The following is a 19,285-nucleotide window of genomic DNA, read 5'->3' as shown; positions in this document are numbered from 1 at the left end:
TCCTCTGTAGGGACGGTGAACTGGCTGACCGTGAGGCTGAGGTGGATGGCACCACTGGGCAGTAGGCTGGGCACAGCGGGTCCCAGCTGTTGTTGGCCAAATGGCTACTTGCAGCCCAGGACCAGACAGGCTGGGTCCTCGGAGCCTGTAGCTGCTGTGGGTGCCCTCCCCATCACCTGCTCTGAGCTCTGTGCTGTCCCCTGCCAACTTCTTCTGACCCTGCATTTCCAGTGGAGCCACCATAGGACCCGGGGCACGGTGTGGCATTGGCTCTTTATTGCTGGCTCAGAGGCCTGGGAGTAGATGTGACAGCAGAGAAGAGACTCCCTTGGGGCTGTCACTACCTTCTCTCAGGGACCAGGGAACACACTGATCGTCCCCAGGGCATGCTCACTTAACTGGTGGCTGCTGGCCATGCGGTAGAGTTGACACTGGCCCTCAAAGTCTGGCCTGCTCCCTGAGGGTGTGACACAGGCCTTCTGCTGCAGGGGCAGAAGCAAGTGGGGGAGCAAATCTGAGCAGGGGTCACCTGCTGTCCCCACTTCACCTCTTGCCCTGGCTGGCCTTGCTGCACGACTTCAAGATGGCCCCGGAAGCCAGGATCAGAGAACCAGGGCACAAAGTGTCGTGGAAGCCCCCAGTCCTGAGGAAATTCTGGTCCCCAAATTGTTACTGGCCAGGAGCAGGAGCGGTACCCTTTTTGAGGTTCCTGTCGGTTGGTCTCTGGCCCAGGACCGGGGTGAAGAGGCTCGCGTCCGTGCTGGCCTGCACTCACCGGTTTCTCAGTCAGCAGAGCTTTGCTAGAAAGTTGTTCTGTCTTCTGCCCCAGAAATACTTAGGCAGCCAGTCCCAGGGAAGTCCCTGCTACCCTGTGTCCTCCCCTGCTCTGCTCCTCTCCCACGGTCCCACACCTACACCCTCAGTGCCCTGGGCCTGCCTCCTCAGGGACCCCAAGCCCCCTCTGTCCTGCACCATCACTCTCTGGCCCAACCTCTAGGCCATGTGCCCCCTTCCCTGCTCTAGGCAGTGGCAAGTGTCTCAGAAGACAGAGGCAAGAAGCCCTGTGACAATGGAAGCTGGGCTACCCAGAGCCAGCAGAAGCTGGACCAGGCTGGAAGGGTTCTCTGTTCGATCTTCAGAGTGTGGGGTTTCGGGCCTCCAGAAACCTAAGGGAAGAGGTGTTTGCAGGTTTAAGCCACAGGGGCAGTGCTCATTTGTCATGCGAGTCCCAGGACAGTCACACAGGCCTAACTGGGCCACAGGGAGCTGGAGCGCCACCTTACCAGCCCCGTGCACTGCGACCCTTCAGCTCTGTAGCCTTTGCTCCTGCCCTCCACCTGGCCCTCGGCCCCCCCGCCCCACCCTGGCCTGGGCCTGGCCCACCGCCCTCCAACAAGTCCAGGCTTGTCTAAACCCAAGCAGTGGATTCGGCTTAGGCTCCAGCTGGGCCCTGCCACATCCAGAAGGCACCTGACCTGCACAAGTGCTCAGCAGTGGCCTCTCTCCCACCCCCAGGCCCCTCCAGGGCTGCCCCTTGGCAGCTACCCTGTGTACGGAACAGCTGTCCCCAGGCAAGCCTCTCCCGTGACAGTAATGTGTGTGCGCACGTACGCGTGTGTATCCCTTTTTGTGGGCCGTGTGCATGTCAGTGTGTGTGCTTGCCTGTGCATGGGTGTGTGTATGAATGTGTGCACTGGACTTTGTGTTTCTTTGTACGCATGCGTGTTTCCATGTCTGGGTATGCACTTGCGTGTCCATGTGTATGTGTTAGTGTGTGGCTGTATGAAGTCGCACATCTCTGTATGTGTGTTCACAGGTGCGTGTGCATGTGTGTCTGTGTGCATGCATGTGTTATGCGCTTGTGTGAGTGTCACATGTGGTCTGGTGGCAGCCCCAGCTAGCCCCTGCTCTGTGCTGCAGGCCCCAGGTGGTGCCCCTCACGGCCCTCTTCCTCTGACCTTCTGCCCTGCCGGGCACCCCACTGGCCTCGCAGTCCTGGCCAAATCCCCTCGACCCCAGCCTGCCCGCTCCCTTCCTTTCATTCCATATCCAATCTGTCCCCAAGCTGCAGTGGGCTGGGATGTGTCCCCTTGGCTCTAGATCCCCTGCATGCATGCCTCTGCTGCCCTGGGGCTTCCTGAGACCACACCTGCTACCGGGCATCACCCTCTGTTCCAAGCCGCCTGCATATGACAGTGAGTGTGAGTGTGAGCCTGAGTGTGGGCTGCTGGCTCGCAGGGTTTTCTTTCTTCTTCTTTCTTTCTTTGGTACTGGTGATCGAACTCACGACCTCGAGCTTGCAGGCAGGTGCTGTGCCACTGAGCTACATCTCCGGCCTCAGGGTGGGTTTTCTGTAAATTACCATTGTCATCTACTGGCTTGTGACATGCGTCATAGAGCGAGGCTGAGGGACTCACGCTCACGCTGCAGGCCAAACCACAAGCCCAGGGCGCTGGCCCTGTTTCTGGCCGGCATGGGCACCCTGTGTCCTGAGCTGAAATGAGAGGCCGCAGACTCAGGGAGGGGCTCAGGGAAGCGCACTGGGGAAAGCCAGGCCCGCAGTGCCGGGCTCCGGCCGCCCCTCCTCCCTGCCAGCAAGGGGACTTGACCGTGGCCCTGACTCCTGGTCCCTGGCCAGTGCCTTTGCCCTGTGCCTGCCCAGCTCGGCAGAGGTCGCCAGGCCATGGAGCACAGGCCCCAGAATAGTGCTATGATGCTGCCGAGTGACATTCTATCGCTGGGCCACCACACTGAGCAGTCTACCAGCCTGAAAAGGAGAAACCTGGGTACACTGAGTGTCCCACAGGCTGAGATAAGGGCACGGCTGTGTCCAAGGAGCCGCCCCAGCACCTCTGGATGGCCGGACTGTCATGTAGGTATGCTCACGAGTGCCTGTGCTCAGCTCTCACCCATGGAGTGGAGACCTGGCCTGTGGGGCATAGAGGGAGAGCTGCCAGGCCTGCCTCCGAAAGAAACTGTCTGGGGACCTCCTTTTCTGGGCAGTTGTGTGTCCCTGGTGAGCTAGGTCTTCTTTCAGGGCACCCAGGGGGACTTTTAGGGGTGCCGGGCCAAATCCAGCAGTGTACTGCCTGAGCCCGGGGGCCCTGCCCCTCTGCCCCTTCCTGGGTGGGATCACGGGGATTGTGTACTCTCCTCTCCAGGAGGGCAGGTGACCTTGTGGGCCCACCTTGCTCCTGAAGCCAGCCCAAGGGCAGCTTGGAGGAGTGGGGTCGTGGCCAGTGCCTGGGCCTTCCTCCGTTTGCAGTCTGGGGCCTGGGGGTTACAAGGACTGTCTTCTGAGGGTAGGAAGGTGGCTCCTCATGTCTCTGCTTGGTCCCCCAATGCCACCCCAGGAGCAGGGGCACACAGAGCCATATTGCACAGTGTTTCTTTAATTGAAGGACAACCGACCTCAGAAGCAGCCCTCCTTGAGCTGGGTGTGACTGACACCCCTGCCACAGCAGGGACCAGAAGGCGAGGGGGCGGACTAGCCATCAAGGGGGGACTCTGGTGGCATGCCGATCCTCCTAGGGGACAGAGGGATCACTTTTCCATGGTGGCACGTAGCTGCCTCTCTGGGCAGACTGCATGGGTCTGGCCTTTACCTTCCCATCTCCCTGGGGGCAGAGCAAGGCTGAGGTGCACCTGGCCCCCACTTATCTGAGCAGGGGCCTGTGACAGCAGAGCTAGCCCAGGGCCGAGGGTCAGGGTGTGTGTGTGTATGTGTGTGCATGTGTGTGTGCGTGTGTGTGAGAGAGAGACAGAGACAGAGACAGAGAGACAAAGAAGAGACAGGGAGACAGAGACAGAGAGAGAAAACAAATCAAGTCCAGGAGCGAGCAGGTCACAGAGTCCCAAAGGGAGAAATGTGTCAGGAAGCATGACAGACTGAAGGGGAGGGGACAGGGAGATGGGCCAGCAGAGTGAGGTGGTCACAACAGAGAAGCCCCCAACTTGGTGGCACGGCAGCTGAAGGCTGGGGGGCCTGGAAGCTGGGACAGATGGACGAGGAGGAGGAGTAGGAGGGGGAGGAAGAGGAGGAGCAGGAGGAGGAGGAGGAGGGGGAGGAGGAGGAGGAAGAACACAGGGACTTCCTGTCTCTGTCCCTATCAATACCATTCACCACACACCCATGGGCCGGTCCCTAGAACTGGGGTTTCAGAGTGAACAAGAAGAAAGCTTCTCAGGGGTGCCTCTGGGTGGCCACGGTGGGGGGCAGGGCAGCTCTGAAGCCGAGGGGGCAGGTGATGGGGGCCAGGCCCTGTATCCACCTGCATGCTTGGGAGCCAGGGAAGGCAGCCACTCAGGGCAGGGGACCGTAGGTGGGGGGGGCTTCCCTCTTCCCTGAGCCCGCCTCCAGGACAGCGGGCGCTCTGTTTCCCCAGAGATCCCCACCAAGGCCACCATGGTGGCTGCCGTTGCCTCTACTTTTTGTAGTTGCCAAACTGGATGGCCAGGCGGTCAGTGACGCAGCGGAAGGTGGCAGGCTGCACCTCCCAGTAGGGCACGGGGTTGCTGAACAGGCTGATGCCGTTGTAGTAGGCCCGCTTGACACCAAAGCCCACGGGGCAGAAGTCGTTGACACCCACTTTGGTGATGTTGTTGGAGTGCAGATAGACCACCTGGGGAAAGAAGGGTAGTGCTGGGGCACTTTCCCGTCCCGAGGGCCCCATCGCCCCAGAGCATCCCCTCACCTCTTCTGGCCCAGGCAGGTGCTGTGGGGACTGATGTGGGAGGTGGGGAGGTGGGGAGGTGGAAAGTGAGGTCTGGGTAATGGGCAGCCACTGGCCAAGACTGGGTCTCCAGTGTGTGACCAGGAACCAGAATGAGGAGCTCAGGTGGGGTGCACAGCAAGTGCCATATTGCTTGCACGACGTCTATGCAGGAAAGATGGCACCTTGGGCTGACAGAGAGCTCCTGGTCCTTCCTCAGCTTCCCTCGATGGGGAGCAGAGGAGAAAGCCTTCAGGATGCCCCCCTCTGCTTCTGGTCTTCTGGGACAGTGGACTTCTGGTCACAGCTGGCTAACCCTGAAGCCACTCTCTTGGAGTGATCAGTAGGGGCTTGAGCAAGCCCGCTGGGGGCAGGGAGGCAGCCAACCACTAGAGGGCGCGCTCAGCCCAGCGAGGGCCACTTCACCGCCCCAGGAGCTGCGGCCGGGCTGTTGGGTATGGCCCGGCATGGCAGTGCAACTGTGGGGCTGCATGGCTAGCTAGGATGACAGCGTCGCTACCGTTGTGAGTGGGGCAGTAGGGAAGACTGGAGTCCCCTAAGAGCCTCACGTGTGGAGGGCGACATAGTCCTGGGACTGCGACAGAGGGAGCGGGGACCGATGGTAGGACCCAGAGGGGCCTGTGCAGCCCTCCATGCACAGCCCACCTGGAGGAGCTTGAGATCGGGGAGCCCTGCAGGCACCCGGGACAGCTTGTTGTTGTCCAGGTGCAGCTCCCGCAGGGTGGGCAGGAAGCTCAGGCTGCCATTCTCGATCATGCGGATCTGGTTGTGGCCCAGGCCCAGCCTGCGGATGGGGTGATGACAGTCCTCAGAGGCGGGGGTGGGGGTGGGGTGGGATGGGGTGGGGAGAGTGGGGGGCAAAAGGGTGGAGGCCGCCGCACCCTGGGCTGCTCCTGTGGGTTCCCACCTGTACAGCTTGGAGTAGCGCAGCAGGTCCTCCAGCTCGATAGCCTGGATTTTGTTGTGGTCCAGATGGAGCTCATTCAGGGTCTCGGGGAGATCTGCCGGAGAGGGGGGCTCCAGGTGAATTCGGGTGCTGGGGGAGCTTGGCGAGCCAGGCCCCTGCCGAGTCTGGCCTACCTTTGGGGATACCAGTGAGCTTGGCCTCGGAGATGCGCAGGTAGTTGAGCTTCAGGCCATCGAAGGCTCCAGGTTCAAAGCCGCTGTTCTCCAGGGGGTTCCCGCCCATCTCTAGGAGACAGGCTCTGTCAGCCCTGCTGGGTGTGGACCCTCGCACCCACCTCCTCCTAACCTTGGCCACTGGGAGCAGGGAAGCCAGAAGAAAGGGACACCCAGAGATGAACACGGGCTGCCAGAAGCCATTGATCCCTCTGGCCAGCACCAGGACCTCTCCCTTTCCTCTCTGGCGGCCCAGTCATTGCGCAGCCTCCCTTTGGCTGCAGTGATCACCCACGTTGAGGGTTTGCTGAGAGAGACACCCAACTTTCTTTGAACTGGTTTCAAGACTCTTGAGCTGAACCTTTAAAGCCACCCGGGCTGTAATGCCGGGTTGTCTGGGAGGCTGAGGGGAGAGGATTGGAAGTTTGAGCCTCACCCCTGCAATTTAGCTAGACCTTGTCTAAAAGAAAAGAAAAAGAAGGGGCTGGGGATTTAGCTCAGCGGCATAAGGGCCTGCCTTGCAAGCAAGCAGTCGTGAGTTGGATCCCTGGTACCATTAAAAACGAAAAAGACAAAAAAGAAAATGAAAAAAAAAAAAAAAGAAAAGAAAAAGAAAAAAGACAAGACAAGAAAGAAGAGAAAAGAAAAGAATAAAATGGCCGGACATGTAGTGCAAAGACCCTGGGTTCAATCCCCAGGAGTACCATAAAATAAAATAAAATGAAATAAAACAGTAAAATAAAGCCACCCCACTCCCCTTCCACCCAGCCCTGGGACAAGTGTGTGGAATGTCTCTGAGGTTGCCCATGGCCCTGACCCCTCTGGGCCCATCCTTGTGGAGGGGGTGGGACGTCACCAATGCAGTTCATGTTCCGGAGCCCGCTGAACACGCCCTTAGGCACTTTTCGGATCCGGTTATCGTGGATGCGCAGCTCCACCAGGGAGCTGGGAAGGTTGGGCGGAATCTCTACCAGGTGGTTCTTGGAGATGTACAGCTTCTGCAGTTTCCGCAGCGGGCTGAAGGCCTTCTCGTGGATCTTGGAGATCTTGTTGTTCACCAGGACGAGGGCCTGCGGACCCCGGGTAATTGAGGGAGGTCCCAGCTCCCTGGTCCTCTTCTTCTACCTCCCCTGCCCCTGCCCTGCCCCTCACACTCAGCTGAGCTTGCAGCAGAGCACAGGACAGTGAGCACAGCAAGGCCACCACTGCCCAGCTGCTGTCCCTGGCCTCAATTTTCCCCTGGCACATTGGCTCCAATGAATCTGTTCTTTCCATGTTGCTGGGACCAACTGGTATAAAAAGTGTTCTGTTAAGAAGGTGTCCAAGCTTAGTGAGCTTTTTGGTCTTTGTGACAGGATCTGATTACATAGTTCAGGCTGGCCTTGAACTCACTGTGTAGTCCGGACTGGCCTTGAATTTGAAGCAATCCTCCTGTTTCAGCCTCCCTAGTGCTGGGATGACAGGCATGCACCAACCACCATGCCCTGCTTTCTGACCTGAATGATCTTGGCTTGCGCCCACACACAGAACCCACAGCATTGGGAGCTCCAGCCACCTGCCAGGTCCTGACTTGTTTCAAGCCTCAGCAGTGTCTGGGCCCCTCTTACTTCCCACATGGACCCCCAACTCTCCCCTGCTCCTCAAAGCAGAAGGCAGCAGTGGTCTTACATAGAGGTGTTGGAGGCCTTTGAAGTCATCTTTGCGGAGCTCAGAGATGTCATTGTTCTGCAGGTCAAGCAGCGTGGTGTCTGGGGAAATTTCCTTGGGCACATTCTTCAGTCCTGGGGGTCCAAGCCATCACCCACGGGCACATCAGCCACCAGCCAGCCGGCACGCGCACCAACACAGTGACTCTGTCACAAACCCTCTGTGACCTTCTCCCTTGCTTGCAGCCACCCTGCCCTCCCTCATGCACCCCAGCTGTCTAGGGACTGACCTAGGTCCGAGCACTGGACAACCCGCAGGTGACAGTGGCAGCCAAAAGGACACATGGCACTGAAGGTGGGTGTCACGGAGTCTATGTCTGGGGCGCCAGAAGTGCTGTCGACGCCCGAAGCCTCCTCGTCATTCATGAACAGCCCGTCGTCCAGGGCGAAGTCCCAGAAGCCCTTTTGTTCAAAGGGCAGGGCCTGGCCCAGGGCCAGCAGGGCTGCCAGGAGCCACAGGGGCTGCATGGTACACCAACCTGGGGACCAGGGCAAGAAGGAGCCGTCATCAGCCCTCTGGAGCCCACCTCCCACTCTGCATCCCCAGCGCTTTCCAGGGACAGCCGAGCCAGGTGGGAGGTGGCCTTGGGAGGGCCATGGGCATGCGCCGGCTGATAGGGCATCTCTTTCCACATCTCCTGTCCCCGGCGGGACTTGATTTGTTTTATCAGGTCACAGAGCCTGCTCTGGAGAGGGGGTCGTCAAGGCCTGGAAGAGGCAGTGGAGGGGGGACCAAGCCATCGGCCCCACGGGCCACCCAGACCATGCCCTTCCCAGAGTCTGAGGCTCAGGGCAGTTGGGATACCATTAGCTCAGCTGGGCAACCATGAGTCATTTCCTTCCCTGCCAGAGCCCTCTCTCTCCACCATGCCCACATTTCTCCAAGAGGCCAAGGCACCGGAGCAGGCTGGAGCGAGAGGGACATCCCCTGAGGCCACAGCAGCTGTCAGCAGAGGTCCCTTCTCTCTGCGGTGGGGACCTTGGCCTCCCCGGCTGCCCCTGACCTTCCTGTCTGCCCACGCCCAACATCCTGCAGAGGCCCTAAGTGGGCAAGGTCAGGCTTGCCTGAGACCCCCAGGCTGAGGCAGCGGGGTGCGCATGGAGAGATGCTGCCCGGCCCAAGCATGCCCCAGCAGCCCTCGTCTGCCCACCTCTTCCTCTCCTGTCAGGTGCTGCCCCCCTCCCAGGGCTGCTCTGCACCTCATCCTACCAAAAAAGTCCTAACTTCCTGGCCAAAGCCCTGCCGTGTCCCAGCCTCATGCCCTTATCCGTTAAATGGACAGGTCCACCCTGCTGGCCACCTACACCAGGGTATCTGTGACTGCCTGGGGCAGCTGGATGCCAGGGGCCTCCCGTACACTGGAGCCACCTCATCCCTGTGTCCCTCTCGAATGGGGAACTGGACAGAGTGCGGGTTCTGGAGTGGGGTGTGTGAGGGGGGGTCACAGGATACCCCCTTGCTCCTTGGGGCCCGAAGATGCCCCGAACACATATCTGGGCCTTGCCAGGCTGGCCAGGGGAGCTGGGGACCCTCCTTGATCACCTACTACCTAAATAGTGTCCCATTCTTCCCCTCAGTTCGCAGGCTCTGAGGAAAGGCAGGGCAGGGTGGGCAAGGGGCCAGGACCTGGATGCCAGGGCTGGGGAGGAGCCAGGTAGTGAGAGGGAGGAAGAAGAAGCGGACAGGACAGCTAGAGGCAGGAGGGTTAGAGAACAGGGGGAGAGGGAGGAGCCACTCAGAGGGCATGAGTCAGGTTGGCACCCACGTCCACCTGGGCGGGTGAGGTCTAGGGACAGAGGACTGTTGGCCTGCCAGCAGCCCAGGGTCCTGGAGGTCTCCAGAGGGTGCCTACACCCCCACCAGAGGGGAGGATATACAGGCGCCTGGGGACCAACCTTGGAGTCAGGGACCCTTGAGAGCTGTGCTTGACGTCACAGCGAGGGGTGTCTCAGAGAGGGGTGCAGAGAGGAGCCCTGCCCTTTGCCCTCAGTCTCAGCTGAGGGTTCCCTGAAGGGCGGCAGGCGATGGCACGGGACAGGGCTTGGTGGGCTTTCCGTGGCCAGGAGCTGAAGGGTGGGGGCCAGGTGGGCTTCCCACACAGTCCTCCTTTCCCTCAGAGAACTGGCACTATATCTGGTGCCTAGAAGACCACGAAGGAGGGTGCAGGCCATATGTGCAGGGGCCCCACAGAGCTGAGAGCTCTGGAAAACTTAGGAACTCCACTTGAAGGCTGAGACAAACAAGGCCTAGAAAGAGGAACATACTGCTACCAAACTCCAGCTCACTGGGCCTGGGACTTGTGCCCATGCCTCTGACTGAGTAGGTGTGTCGTGTCGTGGGCAGCCGCAGCCGGTGGGGGGCCTGATGTCCCGGAGTCCTGCAGTCACACTGCAGACCTTGATGCAGGGGCCCTCATGGAGACACGGACACCTCCAGCAAGTACCCCCCACCCTCCCACCCCACCAGGGCCTCCAGAGGCCTCAGTTTCCCCTCAGTGGCCTCCCTGGGTGTGTCCTGAAGCCCCATCAAAGTGCCCCCTGAGCTGTCTGGGCATCACCTCCTCAGAGCAAAGGAAAGAAGCAGTCACGCAGTGAGGCTGGTGCAGGGACCGCAGGTGTGAGTGGGTGGGAAGGCCCGTCTTCTGGGTGCTGCCGCGCCGCTCCAATAGCGCCCTCCTTGTCTCCCCTCTGAAAGCCGGCGCAGTGCTGGGCGCTGGATTGCTCCAGGTCACAGCCAAACAAGACGCGCTGGCAGCCTCCGAGAACATGGAGGGGCTGTGCCAGGCATTCAGGCCAGGCCAAGGGCGGCGGGCGCAGGGCTTGAGGTCTGGCTGGCCCGGGAATGCGCCTGCAGATGTGTGGCTGGTGGCTGCCAAGGAGCTGACGCCGGGCACAGTCTCTGCGGCCTGGGCCCCAAGCCGTCTGGCCCCACTGGGCAGCCTGACCTGAACCCTGACTTGCAGGCCACGGCTCACGGGTCCCCCAAAGGCCGAGTGAGTGTTTGCATGGTGAGCGTGCTTGCGTGCATAGACAGGAATGGGGCCTGGAGCCCCACCCCACCTGACCCAGGCCATACTCTGAGCCTATGGCCTTTGCAATGCAGAGCACATGCCCAAGTACAGGGACCCTGCCCTGCAGGGCACTTGAGACACAGGCTGGACCCAGACATAGGCACCAGAGGCCACCCAGGAGGTGTCAAGATGGCTGGGCGCCTTTTCTCCCCTGCCCCACTCTTCTAAGAAATCTCTGGAAAGCAGCCGGGCTGAGCTGTCCTTCCTGGATGGAGAAACCTGGCCTCCTGCTTGCCATGCACTACAGCCTATGAGGAGGTGGAGGACGCTGTCACCTTCCCAGGATGCAGGGGAAGACTCGAGTGGTTTCTTTATCCAGCTGCCCTTCTCCTCCGCTGTCCTTTCTAACACTTGGTGACAGAGTGAACCGACACTCAGAGCGTTTTCCCGAAACTCCTGGCCAAGGCAACACGGTCATGCCTTGGTTCTCAATTGCTTTGGAACTCGCCGGATTGGGTACTCGGTGCCTTCCGACGTGAAAGGTGTGTCCCGGTACACGTCATTTGTGTGGTACTAAGTGTGCAAGCTAGCCCTTGTCAGTGTCAACTGTCTGGGGACTCACTTTCTCTCCAGCAGAAACGGCATGTTTGGGCCCCATGGTTTTAGGACTCATCAAGCCTCCCAGAACCAACTGATGACAAGCACCTAGGTGCCATGGTGGTCGAGCTGGGACCCTACTGCATCTGTCTGTCTCCCTGTGTTCCCATGTCTCTGTGTCCCTGACACACTGAGCAGCCAACCCTCTGAAGGCTGCGGGGAGGCAGGGCGCAGGTCCCTCCTCAGGAGCCCTGCCAGCCCCTGAGAGGAATCAAGGCTGAGCAGGAATTCACACTTCTGGGGGGGGCAGACAAAAGAAGTGGCCCCAGGGTCGGCCCTCTGCCTCCCCCTCCAGCCTGTGGCAACCCAAGCCCCGGCTGCCCAGAGACCAGCCAGGACCGGATCACTAGCTGCTCCAGAAGAAAAGTGGCAGTGACTTTCAGCTGGGCCCCAGCGCCGCTGCCGCCGGCCCGCTGGGGTCCAGGATGTGGACCAGGAAGGGCTGGGTCCCCACCCCAGAGGACGAGCCATCACAGGGAGGGGCAGTGCCCTGGCCCTGGCTGTGCAGTTCCAAAGGTTCTCTGTGGCCACCCAGAGGCTGGCTGGAGCCACAGTGGTGCAGGCCAGTGTGGGTGCTGAGGCAGCACCTGAAGTCTCAGAGGTACCCAAGAATTCCCCCTGGCGGGGTGGGGCAAAGTGGGCTCCCAGTAGCGAAAAGGAATCAAAGGCCTGGAGGGGGAGGGGAGAAAAAGCCTCACCCCTACTTCCCACTTCCCCACATACTCTGCGCCGTCCCCCAAGGAACCAGGGAAGCTGGCACTTTCTGGAAAGCTAGAGAAGGGCAGAGCTGAGTGACACCACCACTCCCCACCCCAGATCAGCGCAGCCCCTCAGGATCATCCCGACTGGTCTCGGTGAGATTTGCAGAGCCTGCGTGGTGGCACACCCCTGTCATCCTAGCACTCTGGAGGCTGAGGCAGGAGCGCCCCAAGTTCCAGGACAGCCTGGTCAACGTGGCCAAACCCTGACTCAAAACAGGAAAAACTAACAAAGGCCTGGGAAGGTAGCTCAGCTCAGGAAGGCCCTGGGTCCAAACCCCGTACTGGGGGAGGGTTTGCAGGGGGCTCAGTAAGTGGCCCAGGTGTGGTGTGGGCCCGACTGTCCCCAGCCTGGGATCTGAACACGAGAGGGCGGGACCAGTGGGCCGCTCCACCCAGGCCCCAGGGGAGCAGGGTAGGGACAGAGCCAGGGCCAGAAGGACCCTAGCCTGGCTGGCCTGCAGCCCTCCACTTAGGGCTGAGTGCCTGGGGAAAGCCCCTAGGTGCCTGGGGTGGGGTCGCCAGCCATGGTGGGTGGTGGGTGGATTGGTCAGGCGAGTTGGAGGGGACTGCTGACGGCGGGTGGAGCCCCAGCAGGCGGGAACATCAGAGGTCCCTGAGGCTGGAGATCTTGGGAGATAGGACAGACTTGTGCTGCACAGTCTGTTTGGGAACAGTCTCTTTGGGGTGGGAACTCAGGAAGCAGGGCGGTATCCTCCAGCCCTTATGCAAGACCCCAAGGAATCAGAAGTCCCTTCCAAAGGTGCCAGATGCGAACTGTCAAGTGTGGCCGCATCACTGAAAGGGACACTCTACGGCCTTGAGTGACTACAGAATGTTGCTAAAGGAGGCTGTCCTCTTGTCTTGAAAATGTCCCAGAAAATATTCCTTGGGAGGGGCTGGGGAGAGGTTTCCCAGAAAGACGTCCTGCTTGGGTGAGCGGGCAGAGGCTGGCTGCCTCTCTGGGCTGAGTGCAGAAGCTGTGGGGGAGTTGATGCCCACTGCAGTTCTGGCCCTTGGGACTGGAAGGTGGGCCAGTGATGCCAGGCTGCCACGCCCAGTTGGTCACTGGCATTGGGAGGCTCACTGGCCCCAGCCCAGAGCCTGCCCAGCAGCTCTTCCAGAGTGTGGTGATACAGGTGGCTGGTGTCACCAGGAGGTGCTTGCCTGCTTGGATGCAGGTTCCCCTGGGAACTTTCTGGGCCCTTGGGGTGCAACCTTAGCTCCTCTCCATCCAATCATTCTTTACAGGGCAGAGGGCTGGTAAGCCATGGGAGGGTGAGGCAGAGAGGAGCCCCTGAGGGCAAGACCTCTGCATGTTAGAGAACAGTATCCCTAGCCTGAGACATTTGTCCCCACCTGTGACCTTGCCCTACAGGGCCCTAAGCTTTTTGCTTTGGCGGAATGGCCCTGGTCCTGCCTGGGACAGCGAGGGGTGGCTCCTTTCTCCAACCTTCTGGGGCACTTGGTGAACATCCAGATGGCTTTGGACTCTCTTGCTCCCTTCCCTGAGGGGCCCATGCCAGGTCTGTCCCCCAGACCTGATTTCCACCATGACCCTGTCCATTCTGAGTATTGATCTAAGAGGGTTCAGGGGACACAAAGGGTGGTGGCACGCAGATAACCTCACCCAGGGACCCTGCAGCTGGGGCTTTGTGGACCCAAACCTTGCCTGGGAGGCTGTGGAGGCAGTCTGCCCAGATGAGAAAGGACTGTCCGGGCAGGGTGTGTGGAGAGTGTCTGGGAAACTGAGTCTGCCCATGCCGAGACTAGCCTAGGCAGCAGGGGACAGCCGGCACTGAACTTGCAGGCACCTAAGGCCCCTAGCGCCACCACAAAGCCCCAGAGTGAGACTGGCCAGACAGTGTGGTTGGCCATCGTGTGCCAGGGCCCTAGGTAGAACCAGGGTGCCAGCCGCCCACACATGCAGGGGCGGCAGCCACCCCCACACTGCTCCAGAGTCAGGGAGAGCAGAGAGGACAGAGCTGAGCAGCTGAGGTCAGAGGAGACAGGGAAGTGGGGTGGGGGGAAGATCCCTGGAAGGGCATGGCAGTGTTGAGGGGATGCAGGAACGGGCAAGGACCAAGGGGGCCACCGGGTGGCGATGAAGGGGCACAGACCAGGAGCCTACAGTGGGTGCCCTGGGAATGTGCACGAGTCCGAGGGGTGGGAGAGGGCAGAGAGGGGCAGCCTAGCTGCTGCGGACAGCAGGACTCCAGGCTGGGACAGCAGGGACAGCAGGGCTGGTGGGGACAGCACATCTCGGGCATCTCTGGGCTTGTGAGGGGATGGGGGAGCCAGGGGTGAGGAGACAGCAGCGAGAGCAGCAGCAGGCCAGGGCGGGACGGCAGGACAGTTAGAGCTGGCGCTGGGCCCTACCTGGGGGGAAGCAGCCAGGTGCGGGCTGGCCAGTTGGGCTTGGGGCTGTCCGTGTGTCTGCTGTGTCTGTCCGTCGGGAAGGGCCGGCCGAGAGCAGCTGCTGGCTCCTGGGCAGTTGGAAGAGAGAGGGAGAAGAGGCGGTGGGAGGGAGGCTAAAGGCTGGGCGGGCAGGCTGACGTTGGGAGGGGAAGAGGAGGAGGAGGCAGGGAGGGAGGCCAGAGGAAGGAGGGGGCTGGCGGAGGCAGGGAGCGGGAGGGGAGGGCGGGCAGGCCGAGGGGGCAGGCTTCCCGCCCCCTGGCAGCCTCAAAGGGAGCAATTTTCTTGGAGGAGGCTGGGTTGGCTGCACCCCTCCCCCCGCCCCCCAGGACAACTGCTCACACAAGGACCCCCGCCCCGCAGGGAGTCCAACTTTCCACTGCTCATGTGGGGACACTGAGGCGCTTACTGGCACCCTGCTGGGAGGAGGAAAGTGAGAGGGCAGAAAATGGAAGGGGGACAAGGGGAAGGTGGCCTCTGGGTTCTGTTCTGAGCCCGCCCAAGCCTCCTGAGGCCTGGGCTGCCAGGCCCTGTGGGTTTCTGGAAACGTCCTGCACCCCGCTCACCCCAGTCTTTGCCTCCACCCAGTCCCATAGACAAAGGCCATGTAGACAGAGGCTATGGTTGCTGGGGGAGCCCGCATGGGGCAGGCAGGAGCACGCCACAGGTCCTGGGCTCCCAGCTATGAGAAGCGGAGGGGCTGGAAGCTGCTGGGGGAAAAGAGAGTCACCCTCCTTAACTGTCCCTGCAGGCCTCTAGGCCATGATGACCCCCAAGGGGATACTTCCTCTGCTCAGTCTCAGGGGCTCACTGGTGCCTGCCAAGCCCTGGCCGCTTCCTGGGGGCCGTGGTGAGCCCAGCTTGGCCTTCGTCCGTCCTCCTAACTACTAGAGCCACATTGCCTGCCTGTGTCCATCCCTCCCCTGCCACTGGGCTTTACAGAAAAAGGATGCTGGACCGGAGGCTCTGAGACCTGAAAAAGAAGTGGGGACAGAGAGACAAGGTCAAACCCATCTAGGCCAAGGTGGCAGGGGCAGAGGTGGTGGGGAGGCCAGGGATAGCCAGCATGGGGGACAGGAGGGGCAGGGCGGGGGCTGAGGGTCTCTACCCACTAGAGCGGGCTCAGTTGTGGGGTGGGGCCTGGGAGCTCCCACCCTGGGGCAGTCCCTCCCACAAGGGTCTCACCAGGGCCAGGCAGGTTCGGAGGGGGAGAGCTGCCTGCCTCCAGGGGCAGCAGCTGGCTCGGCTGGCGGCTATTCCCCGCCCCCTCCCCGCACTACATTTTCATTTCATTTTTGCCACGTGGGGCTTGGGCCCAGGGCTACGCCCCAGCCCCTCAAGGGTTTTAGTCTTTAAGGTAGACAGACTTAAGCAGATGGGCCTGTTCCTATGTACCAGACCAGACATGAATATACCGCACAAAAACCAATGACGTGAACGATTCTCTGAGGCAGGGTCTCACTATGCAGTCCAGGCTGAACTTGGACTGTGTAGCCCAGGGTGGCCTCAAACTCAAGGCAATACTGCATCAGCTTCCTGAGTGTTGGGATCACAGGCATGTCCCCCGCCCCCACCTAACTGGACATTTTAAATGGGTGAGTTGTGTATTTTTTAAAAAAACAGAAAAGGCTCACATAAAACACGCCTACTGCCCAACACGCTCGTGCCTGAGTGCCTTACTGAACAGGCATGCTCCTTAGGGTCCACTGAGGTGGCACGAGGTGACACCCTGCATGGGGGCCAGAGCTCCTCATTGAAGTTGGGGTACACATCTGGAGCAGTGCTTCCATAAATATGGTTTTTGTGCCTGGAAGGCCCTCGTGCCTGTGGTTTGCAGTCTACAATAAGCTGTAACTGTACGCCCGCCCCAGGGCCCACTGAGTCACTCAGCCTGGCCCTCTAATTTGGCCCTCCCAGAGCAGCCTGGCAGCACCTCGGCCCCTCACCCCACCTGCCCCATTCCTTCCACCACCCTGGTCCTCAACTCTTTTTGCAGTATAGGAACGACCAGGTTCCCTGCTGAAGGGACCCAGGGAACAGTGTGTCCCATTTCTGTGGCAGCTACTGGCGCTCTTGCCCTCTGGCCTCTCAGGGCTGGGAGGAGGCGGGGTGGGGGGCAGGCAGGGTGAGGGAGGCAGGAAGGAAGAGCAGGCATTTCCTGAGGCCCCCAGGCTGCCGAGGAGGAGGCAAGGCACAGCTGTCTTCAAGGGGTGGTGGAGGAGGGGGCAGAGCCCAGCCTTCTTCAGCACGGCCAGCCCACGTGCGACTCGGAGACACCCCGACAGGCCCCGAAGTCCTGGCTTGGACACTCTGCCATGACTGGCCTGCCCCACCTTGCCCAGGTCTCTGCCTGGGAAGCCCCTTCTACTGCATGGTGGCACCAAGGACTCAGCCTGCGCAGGGGCAGGGGTCCTCCTCAGACCTGCGCTGGCAGACCTGAGTAGCTGGCTTGGGCTTCTGGGGAAAGCTGTCCAGCCGTGGGCACCTGTCCTGCCTAGGCCTCAGGCTAGGCTGAGCCCAGAGCAGGTGTTGGGGGGCAGGGGCATGCATGAAGAGGGGCCTGGGGCCGAAACAGGGGTGGAGGGAGGGCCCAAGAGGAAGGGGCTGGGCACAGAGGAGCTCAGCCAGCTGCCACCCTGTTGGCTTCTGTGTGGAGAAGGACCTGGCGCAGGCTGGAGCGTGTTCCCCACAGCTGGCTTGCAGCTGTTTGTACCCTAGCTTCAAAGAGGGGAGAGGCCCAGGAGAGAAGTGGGGCACATGTAGGACAATCTGGGAAGCCCCTGGTCCCTTTGAGTACTCAGTGCTGGCTTTTGGGAAGGTAGGGCTGGGGAACCTGGGAGGTGGCAGCTGCTTGTCCTGTGAATTTTGGGGGCCTGGAAAGAAAGACCACTCAGGCCTGGGCCGTGGGTCCTCTGCCAGCCTCCTGTCCTCTCTTTGTCCTGTTCCTAGCCCCCGTTTCCCTGGTGAGTGGCTGTTTATTCAGCCCTGGTATGACTGCTTCCCTTGGGTTTCGACAGCGTGGGAGCCACGGAGCCAGAGGGGAGGCCCAGAAACAGGAAGGGGTCACAGGGCCGAGATGGGCAGGCGGACACCCTGCTCCCACAGAGCCCAGCCTGCCTGAGGAAGCAGAGCCAGGACCAGGTGAAACCAGGGTGACCCACGGGCAGGCAGGGTCCGGAGGAGGGGCTGTGCTGGGCAAGGCATCTTTCCCTTGGGGTCATCTGCAAACCTCAGCCTCCAGGACAAACGCTCAGCCAGGGACACTTCTGAGTGCCCCTAAGGTTCCTCTTGCTTGGCTGGAACTCCTGCCCCGCCCACTGCCTGCATCCTCATCTTCTGCCCCCACCATTGGTGGCTGAGCAGGGCAGGTGAGCTCCAGACCCACAAACTCCAGAGGGCAGCCTGCCACCACTCTAGTGGCTGGGACACTCCCAGGGACTCTCTGGGTGCAGGGGGAGGGCCCAACATGCCTAACAGGTGGCCAAGGAGGTGCTGGTGAGCCAAGCCTCCACTGCATGGAAGCGTCCCAGCACCAGTAGCCCATGCGTGGCTGGCGAAAGCTGGCAGGCTTCGGGAGGGAGGTTTTTTTGACCTTCCCCCAGGACATAATCACACAGCATCTCTCCCCTCAGGCCAGCAGGGCTATAATTTCAGGGCTTGAGAGGGACTCCTGGGGGCCTAGCCTGTGTCCAGCTATCTTTAGAGGCCTGGAGTGGGTGTGGCTAGCACAGCTGGGGCAGAGGCTGAGTCCTCAGAGCCTGGGAGCCAGAGAGGGGCCTGGGGTACCCGGAATCTTGGCCCCTCCCTTGGACCAGGAGTGCTGCACAGTGCCCTGTCCTCAGCCTGTGGTCTGGGTACCTGGCACAGCCCAGCGTCTCCCAGGTCGTCCCCATGTGCCACCTTGGTGGCAGCGGCTATGAGAGCAGTGGTGGGGACCTGCTGTTGGAAGCTGGGGGAGCCCCGGAACCGGATGTGGGAAAGGCCAGGCAGGAAGGCTGATGGGCATGGGGCTCGGAGCAGGGGTCCAAGGTCCTTTTGAGGTCCCCGGCAGGAGACACAGGCCCAGTTTGAAGGAGTATAAGGCTCCCTGTCCCTTTCTCCCCTGTTGAATCTGTTAGCTTTCTGCACTGGTCCCCACTGTTCCAACCTTTAGTCTCACCCCATCACCTCAGCACCCCATCTTGGCTCCAGGCCCCTCATCCCCACCCTGGCTGCTCAGAGGCCCAACCCTTTGGGGTTATTTCCTGGGCATCCTCAGACGGAGGAACGCAGTGACCACCTGCTTCATGTGGCCCCGAGGGGCTTGTGGCCACCAGGAAGGCAGAAATCACATTTAATCTCCTGCTGGGATCCACCTGGGGATGACCTTGTAGTGCCTGTAGGCCAGGGTGCCTGGCTGCCGACCCTCCCTTCCACATTGTCACAGGTCCGCAGCCCCCAGCTTCTGGCTGCTGGGCCCCACTCCCTGTCCTGAGTTCCTGGATCTCTTTGGCAGTCACCTTACATTAAGGGGGCATCTTCGCTTCAGTGACACCCCTTTGCTAGTGATGACCTGGGGATATGCAGGCTGGCCCCTTGTCCCTGCTCTAGGGTGCACTGATGTGACTGTAGCCCTTCTCCTTTGACCAGGTAATGACCCCAAGATCCCCCTGTAAATCACCCCAATTCAAATCCCTGGCCTCAAGGAAGGCAAGTCACAGAAGGGCAACTCCTGCCCAAGGCTCTGCTATCCTGAGCTAGCCCAACTGGGCAGGGCAGGGTGGTCCTCCTGCCCACCTCTCCCCCTAGGGACCCTTCTTTTCTCCTGTCATGTCTGGGGCGCGCTGAACTCTGAGGAGCCCAAGAGGGCAGGGACTGGAGGGGGCAGGAGGCTATTGCCGGAGGGG

At 60.8% G+C, this 19,285-nt stretch overlaps 1 protein-coding gene across 1 annotated transcript; it reads right to left on the bottom strand.

Annotated features, from left to right (window-relative positions):
* Positions 1-3,372: 3,372 nt before the first annotated feature.
* On the bottom strand, positions 3,373-14,556 carry Bgn (biglycan). The gene is made up of 8 exons (XM_003462162.5): positions 14,364-14,556; positions 7,789-8,037; positions 7,521-7,633; positions 6,709-6,922; positions 5,814-5,924; positions 5,641-5,734; positions 5,379-5,517; positions 3,373-4,622 (listed from the first exon to the last, which is right to left on the bottom strand). Exons 2-8 carry the CDS (start codon positions 8,024-8,026, stop codon positions 4,425-4,427), a joined length of 1,107 nt encoding a protein of 368 aa, XP_003462210.1. The 5' UTR covers positions 8,027-8,037; positions 14,364-14,556; the 3' UTR covers positions 3,373-4,424.
* Between the last annotated feature and the right edge of the window lie 4,729 nt (positions 14,557-19,285).

This window comes from Cavia porcellus, unplaced genomic scaffold, assembly GCF_034190915.1.
Source record: "Cavia porcellus strain 051 isolate PalLab524CR breed Dunkin Hartley unplaced genomic scaffold, mCavPor4.1 scaffold_3, whole genome shotgun sequence".
NCBI classification, from domain to species: Eukaryota; Metazoa; Chordata; class Mammalia; order Rodentia; family Caviidae; genus Cavia; species Cavia porcellus.
This window is presented reverse-complemented; position numbering and strand designations above follow the sequence as displayed.